Here is an 18,214-nt window from a genome sequence, read left to right as displayed (position 1 = left end):
TGGCTCCTTCAGAAGCAAAGGTCAGTCAGAAGTCTCACAGTATGTGAATGAGGCAGGAAGGACAGCACCAGTGGCTGTGTCCGGGAACAGCAGAGGGTGCCAGTCAATGTGACAGGGAATGGGCAGATCCAAGCCAGGGAGTCTGTCTGTAGGCCAAAGTCAGCATACTACACAGTAGGCACTGGCCATTGCTGCAACACAGCTCAGTCAGACACCTAGGGCAGCCATCTTCAGCTTAAATGCTCCAAAGAGAAGATGTAGCCATTGCTGATGCTTCTCTCAGCCTTTTCTCAAATAGCTTTGAGTGCAGCTGAGGTTTCCCAGGCAGGCCATTTTCATTGTCTGAGTTAGTCCAGGGCTCAAATAGACAAACCTCCATGAGAATCTGTGACCCTTTTATTCACATCAAATAGCAGAGTTCATTCATTCATGGTTAATGAAATGTGTGTTTCAGGATTTGAGGGTACTTACTGCGAAGTTAACAGTGACGAGTGCATCTCCCATCCATGCCAGAATGGAGGTCTCTGTGTGGACGGGGTCAACCACTACAGGTCAGGAAAATTACTTCAATGACAGATATGATTCATGGCTTTTTATCATCTAGTTTTCCCTTTGGTACTTTGCCTGTTTAATGTTTGCTGACCTTCAGTGGAGGGGGTGGGGAGGAAGGTTGTAATTTTTTTGACATAGTTTCATTATAGTCTAAATCTTCTTGTGTGCAAAAAGTAATACATATACACCATAAGAACAACCCCAAGAATTTATTCTTGGTCTAATTAAAATCATAAAGATCTAATTTTAAGAAGTAGGGTTGTTAGTCAAGTTACAATAGTACAAAAAATCTGAGTTGAAATTAATAGAAAAACTTCTTAAAGAATGTAGATATACATAAGAAAGCTTGCAATTATTTCTCTTTGATTATGATTACCCTCACAATGTCTGGGTGCCTCCAGTGAACAGTGATTTTGTTCTTCCCCAAGAACTGGCAGTCTTACTGGAAGTCTCTGTGAGGAGATCTATGATGTTCACAGCGAATTTTTTCTCATCTTCAGTCTGAGGCCTTCTTGAAGCCTCACCAGCACCCCCAAGTCCTCAACAGGGCTGCTCTTAATACGTTCATTCCCCAGCCTGCTTTGATATCAGGGTTGCTTTGACCCAGGTGCAGCACCTCACACTTGGTCTTGCCAAATCTCATGTAATTCCCAAGGGCCCACTTCTCAAGGTTTTCCAGGTCCTTCTGCATGTCATCCTATCCTTTAGAAGTGGAACACAAAAGACTAATATGAGACACTGAGATGACCATGTAACACCATGGTCATCTCAGTGTTTCACACCCTTACCATAGATGCTATTCCAGAGCTGAAGCTACAGCATGAGAGGTGTCAAAACAAGTGAAAAGCAGCTCAGGCCAAGGCAAGTTCTAAGTAAGCTCTTGTACAATGGGATCAGCACAAAGCCTGTGCCTTTCAGCTCTAAGGATAACAAAATCCTTATTTACTGTTCTTCAGACACTGTACTTTTCAGTGCTTGTTAAAGTACCGCCCCTTGCAATTACCAGTAAAAAGCAAACATGATTTTGGTACCATTTAATTAATACCTCTCAGCATTGGCCATATTTTTCCAGAATCTTTATAATGACCTAAATAGTAATGTAGTGACATCCTTTTTGGTAGGTGCTCCTGCCAACATGGCTTTACTGGGACCCTATGTGAAGTGGAAATTAATGAATGTTTATCAAGACCTTGCAAGAACAATGGAACTTGCCTGGATCTCATAAACAGGTTAGTTACTACTAAATGAAAAGTTTCCCTGATTTCCTTATTTAATTCTTCTCTTGGAATGGACCTTCATCACACAACAAGTTAAAATGGAATAAGCAAATGCTACTGACTCAGTTTTTTGTTTCTAATGTCATGTTAAAAGGAAGATAGAAGGGAAAACATCTTCTGCACAACTTCGTCTTTTTCCTCCTTATTTTTTTTTTTTTTTTTCCCATTTGGAAAAAGACTGAAATAGAAGAAAATTTATCTAGAGTTAGATTGCTACAAACCCTGTGCTTGTTCAACAGCACTTGACAAGTTATTCAGAGACTTGTGCCAGATCATTAGCCATTAAGTAATTTCTTGTACCTTCAGTTAAAATTACTGCACCAAATTTTTCTATTAATTTTACAAAAAGTAAATCACCCTCTGTGCTTCAGAAACATGGAAATGAGAAAACTCTGTTCATTATTTTAATATGCATGAGGATTAGGGAGATCAGTTTGGCATCAGGAGATATGTATGACTAAAATATTGCAATAGATCCCACTGTTACTTCCATTGACATAACTGATTTTCCTTTTTCTAAAGATTCATTTGTAAATGTGCACCTGGATACTATGGGTCTCTGTGTGAGATGGATGTAAATGAGTGTGAAACTTTGCCTTGCTTACATGGAGGAAGCTGTATCAACAGGCTTGGAGGCTATCAGTGCCTCTGTCTAGCTGGATTCACAGGTATGATCTACTCTTTACCACAGCCAAGAAGCTTATTTCACAGGTTTTACATAGTTTTAATATTATAGCAAAAATTAAAATTGTCTCCTTATTGGAGGATAAATCAATACTAAATTAAGCAGAATTTTATCTAATTCTTTTAAAGTAGCCCATTAGAATATTATTTATATTTAGACTTGAATTTAATTTCTCTATTCACCTATACATTCAGTTGAAATGAGTTATTGTATAGTGAAAAGAAAATTAATGTGTATGCTTTTTAATTTAGCTGTGAAAAAAACTATTACCATAGATACAGAGTAAATTTTGCAAGCAATAAAATGCTATCTTGTAGTTTGAATTTTCAAAGAACCATAGAAGCACCTTAACTTTTTGACCTGTTGGATCGACACCACAACCTTTAGTGTTAATCTTTACATTTTTACAGAGTCATGACAAAATATTCAATGGGTAGAGATGCAGTAAAATTTCCCCAAAATGATCATGACTTTTATTATATGCTCTGTGTTGCTGACATAGTTCATACACAATGTTTTGATAGATCTATTTTAAGCAGCATGAAAACACACGGGATCATATGACTGAAGAAATATTTACAGTTATTTCCTCAAGTTGAATCATTTCTGCATTTTTTCTGCATAAAATGTTTTTCCTATCTATTCCAGCCCATGATGATTGCCACATAATGTACAAGATAAAAAAGGATGCAATTTGCATCCACTGAACTGAGAGGAATGTAATTCTCCACAGAACAAAGAACAAGTACAGTTTTGGGAATTTCTATATAGCTGAAAGTCCTTCCTTTCACCACAAATCTTAGTCCTCAGATAACTTGTGCACTGTTCTTCAAAATAATCCTTGACATTTCAACAAAAAATGAAAAAATCAATATAATTTTCCTGCCTAAACCTTTTAAAGCCTCCCCTTGTAATATTTTCTTCACATGGCCTGTGCTCTAAGTAGGATTTCTTGGGTGTCACAGAAACGTCTGTTCATTAGGCAGTGATGCTGCAGATGCAATTCCTAACTAATAAATGTTAAAACAGTTGTATTAACTTTTATGTACCTGTTTCTGGAAGAATTTCCTGTTATATTTATAAAAGACAAGGTGGCTACACATGAACACTTAGGAGATTCTAATTTGAAAAGGAACAAGCAACTTGCAGGTGTGCTTTTTTCTTGATTCTTCGTTTTTGACAAAGCAGTTTGACTTTAGTGCTTTTCCCTAACATATTTAACCAACAAGGATAAGACGTGGGGTTTTGTTGTGGGGTTTTTATGTGATTCTTTTTATCCAATCAGCTGCAATTTAGGAATAACCTTTCAAAGACAAGGCCCCTTTAAAGACAGATGACAGCATGAATTGTTCCCAAATCAGATGAATTTAAAAAAATAAGTTTTAATATACTGACAACTTCAATCATCAACTACTTTACTTATAAATGAATGGAGACTAGAAACAAATTAAAATATATTGAATTGGTTAGGCCAAATTGTGTTAATATATTTAATTTTATTTAAAAAATCTTATTTTAAAATTATTAATTTTTATTAGATATTCTGAATTTTTTTCTGCTCATCATGTAATTTATTGTCTTGGAGAAGGAAGTCTTTAGACACTAATCTCTGCTCTGTTGCCTCTAAAATTTTGACGTATAATGTGTCTCTTAAAATTTTAAGTTCTCCATGAAGTTATGTTATTTTGGATTTATTTTACATCTATAATTTTATTTCATTTAAAATAGATTTTTAACAAAACTACATTAGAAATAATTTGTTAACTATTAAAATATAGTTTTTTTTATCTCCACTACTAATATAAAATCTTATGCTTTGCACACCACATAGGCTCTTAAAAAAATTATCACCATTCAGACTGAAAACGCACAGGTGTATTCTGTCATGATTTCAATCACAGAAACAATGGTCTTCCTAAGCTCTAAATATCACTAACCCACTTTGGTTAAAATTCTTACACCAGATACTTTAGAGAATAAAACTTTGGTGATCTGGGCATATAAAAATCTGGTTTTTTCCTAGGCCAAAATAAGAAATAAAGTGATTTCATAAAGCAATTCTGAAAGTCCTAATACTCAAGATCACAGATGTTACTGCTTATTGCTTGTATCTTGACGATACCAGTGTTAGATGTAAAAACATAAAATAGAAGATACCTTGTCAGTCACTGACTCTAAAACCTGTTTTTGTCTAAACAGTCATTTATTGGCTAGAGTAATGAATGTTACTGCATATAACAGTAAATGTTGAATTTATACTTCAAATCTAAAGAAACAAACAACCAAATATTTTGCTTTGTATTCTACCAACTATGAGACTTAATGTGCATAGAGAAAAGATATTTTACGTAAGAGAACACCACGCTGCCATAGTCTTCTTTACACTAAGATAACCTTTGAAATATGTCTTGCTCAGGAACTGCTTTTCTGTACATGATTCCAGAATCCTTTGATTTTGTAAATGTTGTTATAAATGCAGAAAATTTTCAGAAAATTTGCTAATAATCTAAGGACATCAAAGGGTATGTAACAATTATTTTGATAGGTTACTAAGGTTCTTTATTAAAGAATCTGAAGATACACTGTAAACAAGTGGAACTTTTATGACTGTTTGTGGAATTATAAATCAAATGGAATTTAATCAGCAAATTAAAACTAGAAGCAAAAATATAATCTAGGAGTACAGATACATCTTCACTGATGCAAAGTGGTCTGATGTTGCATTCTGAATGTGTATTACAGAATTATGTAAAGAACGAAATTTTTAAAATATCTCAGTATTTCACTGAATTTGATATTAAAAAAATAATGAAAACACTGATATTAATTTCCCTTCAGATGCTCAGTATAAAATTGTAAAAGAAAGAAGTAATTAAACACAATGTGTTACAATCTCTTACCCTGAAGGTCACTTTCATGACTGAGGTGTTAATCACTTCTTCTAAATCTTGACATCTGAATAAACTTACGTCAAAATATAACCTGGATGACTCAGACATTCATTCTTCAAGTGAAATAATTTTCATGTTCATGAAAAATTTATTTTACATTCAAGTATAATCCATAAGTGTCTGGGTCAGCAACTTTACTGCAAAATGGATTTAAAAAAAATACAAGTTTCTTGACTCTAGAACTTTGTTAATTTTTATTTGCTTAATTTGAAAGGATTCTAGGATTACCAAATTGTGATTGTCTTCATTGAAAGACTTGATCATTCTCAAGACTTTACTTGCTGGTTTTCTTTATTTGAGGTTAAGAAAACAAGTTTAAGATCTCTTTGAGAGACTAAAGTGTTTGGGTTTTTTTAAATGTGTTGGGTTGGCCTCGTCCAGCTGATGATCCAGCTATTCTTGCAGTCCCCCTGATCAAGAGAATAAGAAAATAAAGATAAAAAAACTCATGAGTCAGTGACATAGAAGGTAACATTGAGTGCATCCTCAGTAAGTTTGCTGATGACACTGAGCTGTGTGGTGCAGCTGATTTGCTGGAGGGAAGGGATGCCATCCAGAGGGACCTTGCCACACATGGTGAACTCGTGGGAACCTCATGAAGCTCAACAAAGCCAAGTGCAAGGTCTTGCATGTGTGTCTGGACAATCCCAGACTGGAACAGTTTGTTGAAAAGGAGGTCAGGGCAACATGACATGGCAGTGTGCACTTGCAGCCCAGAAAGCCACCCATATTGCGGACTGCAGCAAAAGCAATGTGGCCGGCAGGTTGAGGGAGGTGATTTTCCCTCTCTGCTCTGCTCCTGTGAGCCCCTACCTGGAGTACTGTGTCCACCTCAGGTGTCCCAGCACAACAACAACATAGGCCCTTTGAAATAAGTCCAGAGGAGGATCACAAGAAATTATGAGACAGTTGGAACACCTCTCCTGTGAAGGAGGAAGATGAGGCAGGGCGAAAGGTTGGGGCTGTTAAGCCTGGAGAAGTGAAGACTATAGGGAGACCTTATAGCAGCCTTCAAGTATGTATAGGGGGCCTGCAAGAAAGCTGCAGACGGACTTTTTGAATTTTACATGATAGGACAAGGGGGAATGGCTTTAAACTAAAAGAGGCAGCTGCATCTGTCATGAGGCAGTACCTGGTCTCTTCTCACAGAAGATGCCTTGCAGCTCCTCAATCAACACTTGCTCACCTCCAGTCAATATTAAAAATAATATTTCAGTGGCTAAAATAGAATGTGTGTTAAAATGAGCTATACAAATTCAAAATCCTTATTCAAACTGCCAATTACTGGCTATCATCCAAAAGATGCCAAAAATGACTAAGTACTGTAAAGTCACTGATTTCAGAGCAGTAATTATTTCTTAGCTCAAAATAGTTATTCTGTTAAGCACAGATCTACCCTTTCTATCTTATTTTCTCTAAGAGATGAGTACAAACTGACATTTGGAAGTGCCTAAGTGTGTACTTAGGTTATATGTTAAATGAAGTCAAAATCTTACAGGCTTAAATAACTCAGCTTGTATTTTATCTTTTACGTCATTTTTGAGGCCTTATCTTTCTTATCAGCAGCCTCAGAACCTGCTTGTCTATGAACACATCTTGTCTATGTGACAATGAAAACTCTGCTCCACTTTCCTTACAATGGATTTACCCAACAAAAAAGTCCCACAAAATCTAATCTATTAAAAGGAAGAGAAGTTTACTTTATCTTTTTGACCTTCCCAGCTGCTTTTACAGCCTTGTACTGCCAGTCACCTCTGGTAGCGATTGCATCTACACTCCTCAAGCCTATGCCTGCATTTCTTGCTATTGATATCCAGTGGAAGAAGAGTAACTACACTGCTATCTGAAGTGACTACTTATTTAGTCAAAGGGGAGAAATCTAATGGCATGCCCCTTGAAATGTTAAAGCAGGAGGCATCTTACATATAAAGAGGTCAAAACTGATTGCCACACTGAGAACAAATTCAAAATACAGACTGACAGATCTGAATTTCTGTACTAAATGTAGAGTTTGTGGTGTCTTTTGGTTTAAATATTAGAGCATTTACGTAAGTTTGGGGAACTTTAGAAACTTTAGGTTTGGTGAGCACACCGTAAGAAGGGCACAAATTTACTTCATGCATTTTCCTGAGAAGTGCTATAATGTCTATGCTGTATTGTGATTTGTCAGGAAAGGAGGGGGCACTTTTGCTGGACTTGTTGAGCTTTAGCAATAGGAGAAGATAGTCCACAATATATTTTCCTCATATTTGAGGAAAAATTTATTTTATGTGATCAGTAAAAGCTGTCATATTGAATAGCAGTGACCATCAACTAGTAAGGTAGAGAAAGGTATAGTTTCAAAGAAATGAAGTTATTGAACAGCTGAAAATCCTATTTGTAGGAAACACGTCTCAATAGTGTATGCAAAGTTGTCCTTAAGGAGACAAAGTGAATGATTACCTAAACTTTTACAGATAATGCTCAAAATATGCAATCCTATAGTCCATTCATAATGAGTATTTGGCAACAGAAGCTTTCACTGTGTATACAAACAAAATCTGTGATTAGGAACTCGGATGACAGTACAGTCCCCTTGTTTTGTACAATATAATTGTTTTGGGTTACAGATCTGCACCTTTAGGGACAAAAATCCCAGACTTTTGGCAAAGAATATCTAAATGTGAAGTATTTGTTCTTCATGCTCATTAGTATCTAATTCAAATATATTTACTACGACAATTCTAAGATGATTTCATCAATGTGTTCTACAGTTAATTACTATTTATCTTCAAACAGAACCAGCTTCTTTTTTTTTGATTTATACTAAAAAAAAATAAAATAGTATAGTAAAAGAGGAATAAGTTGAACTCTACTTCTTTTTTTTATCTGCCTAAAAGAAACAGCAAGTTATTTGTGAATTTTCTTTAAGAATAGCAGCTGTGTAGGTAATACCACTTCATAATGATAAAAGGGACAGTGTTCATCAACTCATGTTAGGACTAAGATCCATTCCCCATTTTACCTACTGCCTAAAGTGGTATCATGGATTGACAAAAAAATCTCAATTTGATTGTCACGCTTTCCTCCAAATTTTTTCTCACTCAAAGTGGTTGCTAAAAGGTTTCAAACGACCTCTGCTACTTTTTGCATACGTTACTCCATATTGACCGGAAAAAATCTTGAATCCAATTCTTGCATATAATGTAAGATTATGATGATTTATTCTCCCTCACATTCTCTGTCTTTCTGTGGCTGGTCTGTTTAATAATAATAGTAATAATTTATGCCAAATAAGAAAAAAGCAAACAAGCAAGACTTGAAAGAAAAGCAACAAACCAAATTAAAAAAAAAACAGCCTAGAAATATTTTCAAAATAAAATCAGCCAGTATGTGAGACATGTATGCATTCTGTCAGTTTATGTGAAACACTCTATTTCAAGTAGATCTGGAAACATTTGAGCACAATTTTTAATTCATTAGTGAAAATGGAGGAAGGTGATCTGGTAGACTCATACGACTGACAGCAGTAAGGATATTGTATTGTCACAGTTCAAAATTTGCAAGCTATTTTGAATGGAATTAAAAAAAAAAAAATAGCTGCATCAGAATTGTGCAGCCCCAGGGTAATTTTTTCTCCTCAAAGGCATGAAAATAAAGCCATTGTGACATGGATGAAGCAATTCCACTGCTCAGAATACCTTTCCTAGGGAGTCTGACTCTCTAATGCACTATCTAGACAGATGCTGACAGTTCTTTCCACAGTTTCTTAGTTTCTGAACATCTTCAGCACCTAACTTTCCCTTATGGATTTCATGGAAAGGCTGGTTGCTGTCACCGCTGAAGATGAATCGATCACACAGGTCGAGGTGTGGTGAAAGGAAGAGAGAGTTTATTTTTCCTCCCAGGATTTATAGGCTTTTGACCACGGCCAGGGATTGGATGGTCAGGATAACACTTTCTCACTGCACTGGCCATGAGAGATGTCCATCATAAGAAATGTAACAGAAAGAATGTACACATATCTATGTTTACAGTTACTGTCCTGGGAAAGTCTTTAGAAAACCATGTCAGCAAGCTCAGAAGCTGAGTTTTCAGGGCGACAGGTTGCCTCTCTTGAAATAATGGATTTTTCTTAGGCATCCAAGAATATTGACACTGTTCTTGTAATTTCTGTCCTGTTGCCACAATTTTGATGAGAATAATAACAATAATAATAAGAAGAAAAATAAGAACAACAAGAATTCCTTCAGGAAACTGTGCTAGAAAAGAATAGAATCAATGTTAAACATTGTACCCTAATTATGGAAGTGCTGCTTAGAAGTTCTGTGTTTTGCCTTCTGTTTTAGATCATGATGCTGTTTATACCACATAACTGTCTTTCTTAGGACAAACACATATTATTTAACAGAAAATAAATATTTAATAGAACTGAGACAATGCCCAGCTTAACAGATAGTAACAGAAACAGCTAACATAAATATAACCTATGAGATCAGTGTCTAAGGCTAAAGCATATGTAGAATCCTTTCCTGAAAAGCTTTGGTTTAAAATGAAGAATCAGAAGGTAAGACTATCCTGTGAGAACATTTGAGAGCTTCTGGTAATGTGAACACTGCTAAGACAAGTGAGCACTTCCTCATCACTGGTAAGGCCACACCTCAAATCCTGTGTTCAGTTCTGAGTCCATCGCTACAAGGAAGATTGAGGTGCTGGAGCATGTCCAAAGAAGCTGGTGAAGCTGGTAGAGTTTAGAGCATAAGTCTTATGAAGAGCAGCTCAGTCTCTTCTCAGGTAACTCTTTTCAGGTAACAAGTGACAGAATAAGAAGAAAACATCTCAGGTTGTGCCAGGGGAGGTTTAGATTGGATATTAGGAAAAATTCTTCACTGAAAGAGTGGCCAAGCATTAGAACAGATTGTGCAGGGAAATGGTGTACCATCATCCCTGGAAGTGTTCAAAATGGTTGTGTGGCACTTGGGGATATGGTTTAGCACTGAACAAAGTGGTGCTGTGTTAATGGTTGGATTCAATGATCTTAGAGGTCTTTTCCAACCTTAAGAATTCTGCAGTTCTAAGTGATTATATCTAGATCTTATTATTGTAAGCTATGAGGTGAGAATTTGAACTATCTAGGACTACTAGACCCAAAATCAGTGGTTCACATTAATTACACCAACAACAAATCGGAGAAAGTCCTGATGCAACTGTTACAGTTGTTCCCTAAATGTTATTGCTAACTAGGAGAGTCTTTGTACTTTTCATGCAGTGTAACTTTGGAAGGATCTTTGAACATATTCAATTATGTCATTGTGTATGCTTTAAAGGAGTCTCTATTTTGTAAGAGTTACCAAAGCCCAGGGGACTGAAATCTCAATTTCTACACAAATTAGTCTGCTACAAATACTGAGACAAAGGAACATTTAAGCAGTTCTAATGTGAGAGCACCACAAAGGAACATGACACATCATAATGCCAGTCTATTCTTCTGTGATTCCATGATATTTCTTTGAGTTTTGTGTAAGTTGTAAATGTACTTAATATCTTTTATATTAAATTATTGTAGTATTTATAAAATAAAATACTTAAAATTAATACAAGAATATTTCAATAACTATTTTTCATGCTGCAGTTTGTTTTACTGTGCACTGAAATATTCTTGATTGGTTTCGGCCAGGACAGGGTTAATTTTTGCAGTAGCAAGAAAGGGGTATGACTAAGGCTGTGATATTATTCTATAATAATTCAGGTCATTGTTGGGAGCAGTTGGAAAGGGAGTCTCTCTTCCAGTGGAAAGGGGCTCCTTCCAGTCAAGAAAACCTGGCGAGGAAAACTGTCCAGTATTTGTTTATTTTCATGGGCTTTCCATGAAAATTGTTTCTCTTCCTTGTACATTTTGTTGTAATAGTGTTGTTATTGTTAATTTCCTTATCTCATTGCTTCTTTGCAGTAATTTTTTCTTGTCTCAGCTCTTGATCTTTGCCTTTTGTGCCTCCAGTTGTAGAGGAGGGGGTAGGAGAAGAGGCAGTATGGTTTCAGTGGTAGCACTAAAGTGGGGAATATGGTTTCTAACCCACAACAACTGGGAACTACTTATGAAGAAGGAAGCAAATTAATCAGATAGAACTCGTAAGATAGAAACAGGCAATCCATCATTTAAAAACCTGTGGATATTTCAGTCAGTCACAGCAATAAATATCTAAAACAATGACTGCTGACAGATGGTTTCAGTTTGCAAAACACAACATGTTATAGATTTAAACAGTTGCTGTAAAGATGAGCTTCTTATTTCCAAAATATGGCCATGGTAGCATTGTTTTTGATTTATTTAGGAGAGATTGAATTTGAGCAAACTTTTATTAAGAAATTGTAAGGAAATTATGAGGGTATAATAAAATACATACTAGTCACAAATAATTTTTCATATACCATCATCATATTGTTGTTGCATTTTCATCTGCTTCCATGCACTCATGTCATACTTCTGATCCTATTCATTTTGTCATTAACTGGGACAAGCTCTACAGGAGAAATTTCATTCTTGAATGAGAACAAATCAAGCTGGAAGGGTCCTTCTGATGCCTCTACTCCAATTGCTTGCTGAAATCAGTTTTAGCTGTGGGGTCAGATTAGGATGGTCAAGTCTTTGTCCAGTTCAGTTTGGAAAATTTCCAAGCACAGAATAGTTCTTACATCTGATGGAACATTTAAACTGTTATGTGAATAATACATTGCTTTACTCATAGTAAATATAATTTCTTGTGTCCCAAGAAGAGAAAGAGAAGCTGAGTCTTTGGCTGAACAGCAAACTTTGTCTTTTATTGTCATTTAACTCTAAAGAATGCTTCCATTTTAAATAAGACCATTACATACAACATAAAACATGCCTAATAGAGAAGAAAATCAAAACTACTACTACTAGTAATAATGATAATGATAGTAGTAGTAGTAGTAATAATAATAATAATAATAATAATAATAATAATAATAATAATAATAATAATAATAATAATAGCAGTATATCCTGAAGCTATTCATATTATAGAGTGATTATGAATTAAATATGATTTTTTTTTGCACAAAGCTATATTTATATTGCTTTAGAGTGATGATAGAACATTTCTTTATGCCTTTAACACATAGTAAAGCTCTTCAAATTTCCCTTATTTCAATTTTATTTTACATGCCATTTTATATCACAATGTTCAAATAATAAACAATGACTCAGTTATAGGTATACAGTATACTGGATAAAACTCTTTTTATTTGTAAGATAGGTGAGTGTGTTTATATTATTATAGGAAATACAGGAAATATATACATATTATATTCAGTAAAACATGCCAATACAATTATTTTCTCCATATTGAACTGTATTAGTTCATATGAGAGATATGTTGTTTCTCAGAAATTTGTCTTTCACTTAAAGTTTTTAGTTATCTTTTAGTTTTAAAATTCTTCCTCAATTTTAATAAAGTAATTGATCACCATAAATGCTATGTTCTTAAAATCAAAGCTAAGAAGTCAAAGATATTGAATTGATATCTGCAGCTTTCCCAGCTATAGTGCAACAATGTGACATTGCCACCTCTGGAAATATTGACAACTATGTAAATTTTCTTATGATGTTTTCAATATCCAGACATGAATTAATGGATTTTACTTGCCCGGTCTTCAGGTTTATCTTGTTCTATACCCCTTTTTGTAAGTTTATTGAACTGTCAACTAAATCTTATTTCTTAACTGCTATATTTTTAGGTGTAGCTTGATTTCTTCATTATGTACTGCAGTAAATATTTCTGCCCTCAGTAGGGGGATGCCCCAGCTGTGCACTGATCCAGCAGTGCAGGGTTCTACCTCCCCATGGCCTGATCAGGTCGCTGTTTTAACCCAGAGCTGGGGCCAGTGGCTGCTGCCTGCTCTGCTCCAGCTTCAGCTCTGGGGTGGCCCTGCTGGGGAGGGGGTGACACCCCCACCTGTCCCTGCATTACAAACCATGGCCCTCTGTGTGCATGGGGTTTTGACGGGGTGGGGTGTCTGGGCTCTGCTGCCAGGCTATTGCTGGCAGCCTGGGAGCAGGAAAGCTATAAAGGGAAACCCAAGCAGAGCCCAAGACTAGAGGAATAAATATCAGTATCATGTTCCTTCAAACAATGAGAAGAAAGTTCATGCTCTAGTCTAAAGTTCAAATATATAAAAAACAGTGCAAGCTACCGGTGATGTTTTTATATTTTATCTCTCTGGTTCTTGTATTCACTTATAAATTATATGGAAAGATATTGTTCTCAAGAGTCATGCATATGTATCTAAGATCTCAAAATGATATTTAATGAAAAATAAATGTCAAAATTTTAGACCAAGGAAATAAATTTTTTAAATTGTTTTAATAACTTTGTTTCCTATGGTCTAATCTTATCTTTTTCTCTGTAGTGGAAATCATACCTTGTCAAAACTAAGAAAAAGTTACTTCAAAATAGGTGGCAACCTTTCAAATTTACTGCAGTCCAATCAGCACCAATTTAATTTGACTTGATATAGTTGAAATAATTGCCTGAAATAAGTCTATTATTGACACAACGTACAATAGAAGTAGAAACCTAAATCTCTGGTATTAGTCGCTAAGCTATAATAAATCTCACTTAAGATGAAATCAACAAAAACAAGCTCAGTGACCTTATCAGCCCTAGTTTTCCATGCATTACACATAGAAAACTTTTGTTAACAGGTTATTTACTCATAACAGACTTAATGAGACAATGCTAAAATGATGTTGGAAGGACCTTATGCTTTTTGCACGATTAATGTCAGTGTGACAAAATGAGTACTTGTTCTTTGCAGTCAGTTATTATTTTTAAGTATATTTTTAAATGTGTAAGAAATTATTTAACAAATAATTTACTTTCTTTCTGTAAGTGAAATATGCTCACAATATGGTTTTTAGTATTTTTGCTCATGTTTGTTAATTTTAATTCCTTAGATTTATGCAATAGATTTTTTTTAATATACATAATTGGCTTCATTATTGGTTATACATATGATAAACCTATTGTTTGTTGATTCACATCTGTCTATTATGAAATCTCATTGAATGATCACAAGTAGTTGTCAATAGTCCTATAATATTTGATACCAGAATTGCCTTGAACAAGGGAACTAGACACTGCTGAGCAATTCTGAAAGGAAATCTCTCCTTTTGTCTCAGTTCTTTCTATTTTCAACAGGATGCAAAATTTTCAGTTACCAGAGAATGACCAACTTTCTCTTTCTTTTTTTTTTCTATATCATATATAAATTAGTATAGCATGCTAAGTTATTACTCTTTTCCATTTTTGAGTATGCTCTCAGCAATCAATTGTTTTTTTATCATGCATTGGTTTTTCTTTTCTGGGTAGAACGTATTTAATTTTATTGTTGCACAAAATTCTGTGTTCTTCCTTTTTGTCTTTTCAAACTAGTCAATTCTCATTAATTGGTATGTTGAATTTTTGATCTTCTCAAACAGCACTCAAATGTCTTTATAATCTCCTATTTAAATAAATAAATAAATAAAAATAAACAGAATTGAAGAATCTTCATCTTCCTCAGTCTTTAATGCTAATAATGAAGCGATTTCACATTTGGCATATTAAGGTTTTGTATATTCTTATAATATAAAAATTTATAAAAATATAAGTTCTATTATATCTTCTTATGAGTCTTATAAGAAGCAAATGAACCAGAGTATATGTATTTTCAAACCTCAGATCCCAGGGTGATTATTTCACCACTTCCCTGGGCACCCTGTTTCAGTGAAGAAAGTTGTCCCAATATCCAGACTTAACTTCTCCTAGTGGAACTTGAGGCCACTTCCTGTCATTCTGCCACTTGTTACCTGGAAGAAGTGTATCTCACTACAACCACCTTTCAGGGAGGTGTAGAGAGTCTCCTTTTCTCCAGGCTAACCAACCCCAACTCCCTCAGTAGCTCATAGGGTTTGTGCTCCAGACCCTTCGCCAGCTTTCTTGCAATTTTCTGGAGCAGAGGGCCCAACACTGAGCACACAATTCAAGATGCAGGTGAAAGTCTTGTTGGAAGATGTAAAAATCTCTAGATTAGGATGCAGTTGTTGAATTGTGCAAATGAGCTCCAGGGAAGGCTGAGACATCACCAGTTGTGGAGTGGGTTGAATATAAAGCAGGAATTGGGAAAGGATGCTGAGTTTTCCTTATTAAGATATGTGACTGACTGATCCTTCCCATGAATGGATGACTTGAAAGAATGGGAGAATAACTGTTTTCTTTTCATCTTTGTGTCACTCTTATTAGTCTATATTAGTCTCCTCACATCTATGGCATTTCCCTGCCTCCTGCAGCATTCTGATATGTGGGGGAGCCTCCAGGTTGCCATGAATAAATTAATACCCCCCACATGGTATGTGTGAGCTACTTTTCCGGTTTTTTTTGATGTGTGTAGGAATTATTTCTAGCTAGGTAAGTATGGTTTGTAAAGCAGAGCTCAATAAGGTGTCTTCAGCCCAGTAACACATCTTGCACAGTCTGAGCTATGGAAAAGTTTACAGGTGGTATTTTACGCAAAAGTGCTTGTTATGTGGTATTATAGTCTGTCTCACACCAGCTTTACAGAACATTTGGTTGTATTCAGCAAGATTATTTAAATTAAAAGTTTTCATACTTTGAAAAAGGATTAAAAAAGAAGGCAGCTTTCAAATTAAATGACAGTCGCATTGGAAGAGAATGACAGACTGTCTAGGTTACAGTCATAACCAATTGCCAGCCTTTTGTGTCTACAGTGAAACAAATTATAAATTTAGTACATTTTTCTCATGGAAATAATTTAAATGAAAATGTTTATTCATATCAGGAGGGATTAATCCATTGATCTTGATGGATTAATGCTAGGGATGTATTAGTGATATATTAGGGATGTATTGTTCAGGGGTATTAGAATATGGATGCTGAATTTAAAAAAGAAATTTTAACATCTGAATGTAAATTATTTTCTGTAAGAACTACCAAAAATATTTTGAGTTTGGGAATTTTGGCAAAAACATTTAGGGTCCTAATATTGAGAAGGTTATTTTCTTTGTTAGAACTAATACTTTAAAAGCCCCTTTTTTTAGTTTTTTGGGGTTTGTTTTATTTAATTACTTTTCCTGTGATACATGTATTCATTTTAATCTTGAAACCCATTGTACTATAATTACTGTAATGGTTAGAATTTTTATTCACAGCAGATCTCAGAAATTCTTTCTAGGGTGGGAATGACAAAATGGAATTTTACCCTCTAGAGATGCCTGAATCTTTTAGGACTGTCTGGACTAAAGGTACATATGGAGGCTAGCTTTGGAGCAGGCTGTAGGCCCATGGCCTGCCAGTCCTGCCTGAGAAGCTAGCCTGGGAAATTCATGGGAGGATTCAAAACAATCCTCAAAGACACAAAACAGCCTGCAGGTGTTGTTTTCTGATTCCCGTGTTTTTCTTGCAGGAGAAGGTCAGGGGGTGGTAAACCCCACTGACCAATGATGGTAATGTAGTTCTTTACTAACCAATAAGAGTTTCCTTTCTGTACTTTGCACGAACTAGTCTATATAACATGGCTGTAACAATAAACTAGAGATTCTCTCCTGTTCTGACTCCTTTGAGAGTCCGTGTCGTTCTTTCCGCCGTTCCCAATTAGAACGACAGGTACATTTTTCCTGTTAATAGCACTAAAGCTTTCCTAGTAGGAGCAAGAGACGGAAATACTGTTACAAGGCATTCCTGATGGAAAAACAGAGTCAATCTTATTTGGCAGAATCTAATCTAAATTATATCTCATTTTGATACATGGTTTTGAATAAATTAGGCACAAAGTTGCAGAGGAAATATATTTTTTAGTTTTTCAATGGATTAGGTAGTAATAGAAGCACACATGAATATGTAATAATCATCAATGATTACTTTATCTCCTTCCAGAGTGTTCTCTTTTATATTGTCTCAAACCAAGACTCCAGAGAGGGCCAAATATCTGTCTGCCCATGGAAAGCAGTGAATAAATTCCTTGATTTGTTTTGTTTACATATGTGGCTCTTGCTTTACCCATTTGTCATGAGTTAGCTTCACCTTTAAGACCGAGTGAAAAAAAGGAGAAGTTGAAGCTACTAGTGACTGATGGGAGTTTTTCTTCCTGACCAATTATCAGTCATTTCCGAGAACTGACAGCAAATCTGACCATTAAAAAGTGAATTCAACTTGTAAACACCCCCTTAAGAAGTACATGCTGAGCTATCTCACTCTCTTTCTGGTTTCCGGCGTTTGAGAGGAAAAGCTCTGTGTTGGTTCCCCCCCCCCCCCCCCCCAGGCCCGGGACAAGGCCGCAGGGATGGGGGGGGAGGAGGAGAGAAAAAGCCGAGCTTAACACTTTTGTTTAGTTTTCAAGGTCTGCTGTTAGACTGAAACCTGACCCTATGAACTTTTGCAGCTTTCTTAAAACTTTTAATTATTTTACTACCTGAATAAACAGATTACTCCTTTTTCTTAGAAAAGACAGAGAGAGACAATTAACATGTAAGACATCATAAAACCACCAAAAACAGTAAAGACAAGAGTTAAGTTTAAATAAGAAAGAGAGAAAAGGAGATGCTTGTTGCTGAAAAGTCTTTCTGTTACAGCTATGGAGATGGACAGTAGTTTAAAGACTCCTTTAATTCATGACTAGAGTATGGGAGGAATAGAGTATTCAAAGTGTGGACTTTAAAAAAAAGTAGTTGTGATAACTGTGAGTTGCTGGAA

The 18,214-nt window shown here is 35.5% G+C and overlaps 1 protein-coding gene across 1 annotated transcript in view; it reads left to right on the top strand.

The window, feature by feature from the left end:
* Positions 1 to 18,214, top strand: part of EYS (eyes shut homolog) — a 625,315-nt gene that overhangs the window by 195,756 nt on the left and 411,345 nt on the right. Inside the window, exons 13-15 of the mRNA XM_058836459.1 lie at positions 455 to 551; positions 1,674 to 1,781; positions 2,352 to 2,497. Of these exons, the coding sequence (XP_058692442.1) occupies positions 455 to 551; positions 1,674 to 1,781; positions 2,352 to 2,497 (351 nt within the window). The remainder of the gene's footprint in view (positions 1 to 454; positions 552 to 1,673; positions 1,782 to 2,351; positions 2,498 to 18,214) is intronic.

Source organism: Poecile atricapillus, chromosome 3 (genome assembly GCF_030490865.1).
Source record: "Poecile atricapillus isolate bPoeAtr1 chromosome 3, bPoeAtr1.hap1, whole genome shotgun sequence".
Classification (NCBI taxonomy): Eukaryota; Metazoa; Chordata; class Aves; order Passeriformes; family Paridae; genus Poecile; species Poecile atricapillus.
The sequence above is the reverse complement of the archived record's forward strand: the minus strand, read 5'-3'. Positions and strand labels throughout refer to the sequence as shown.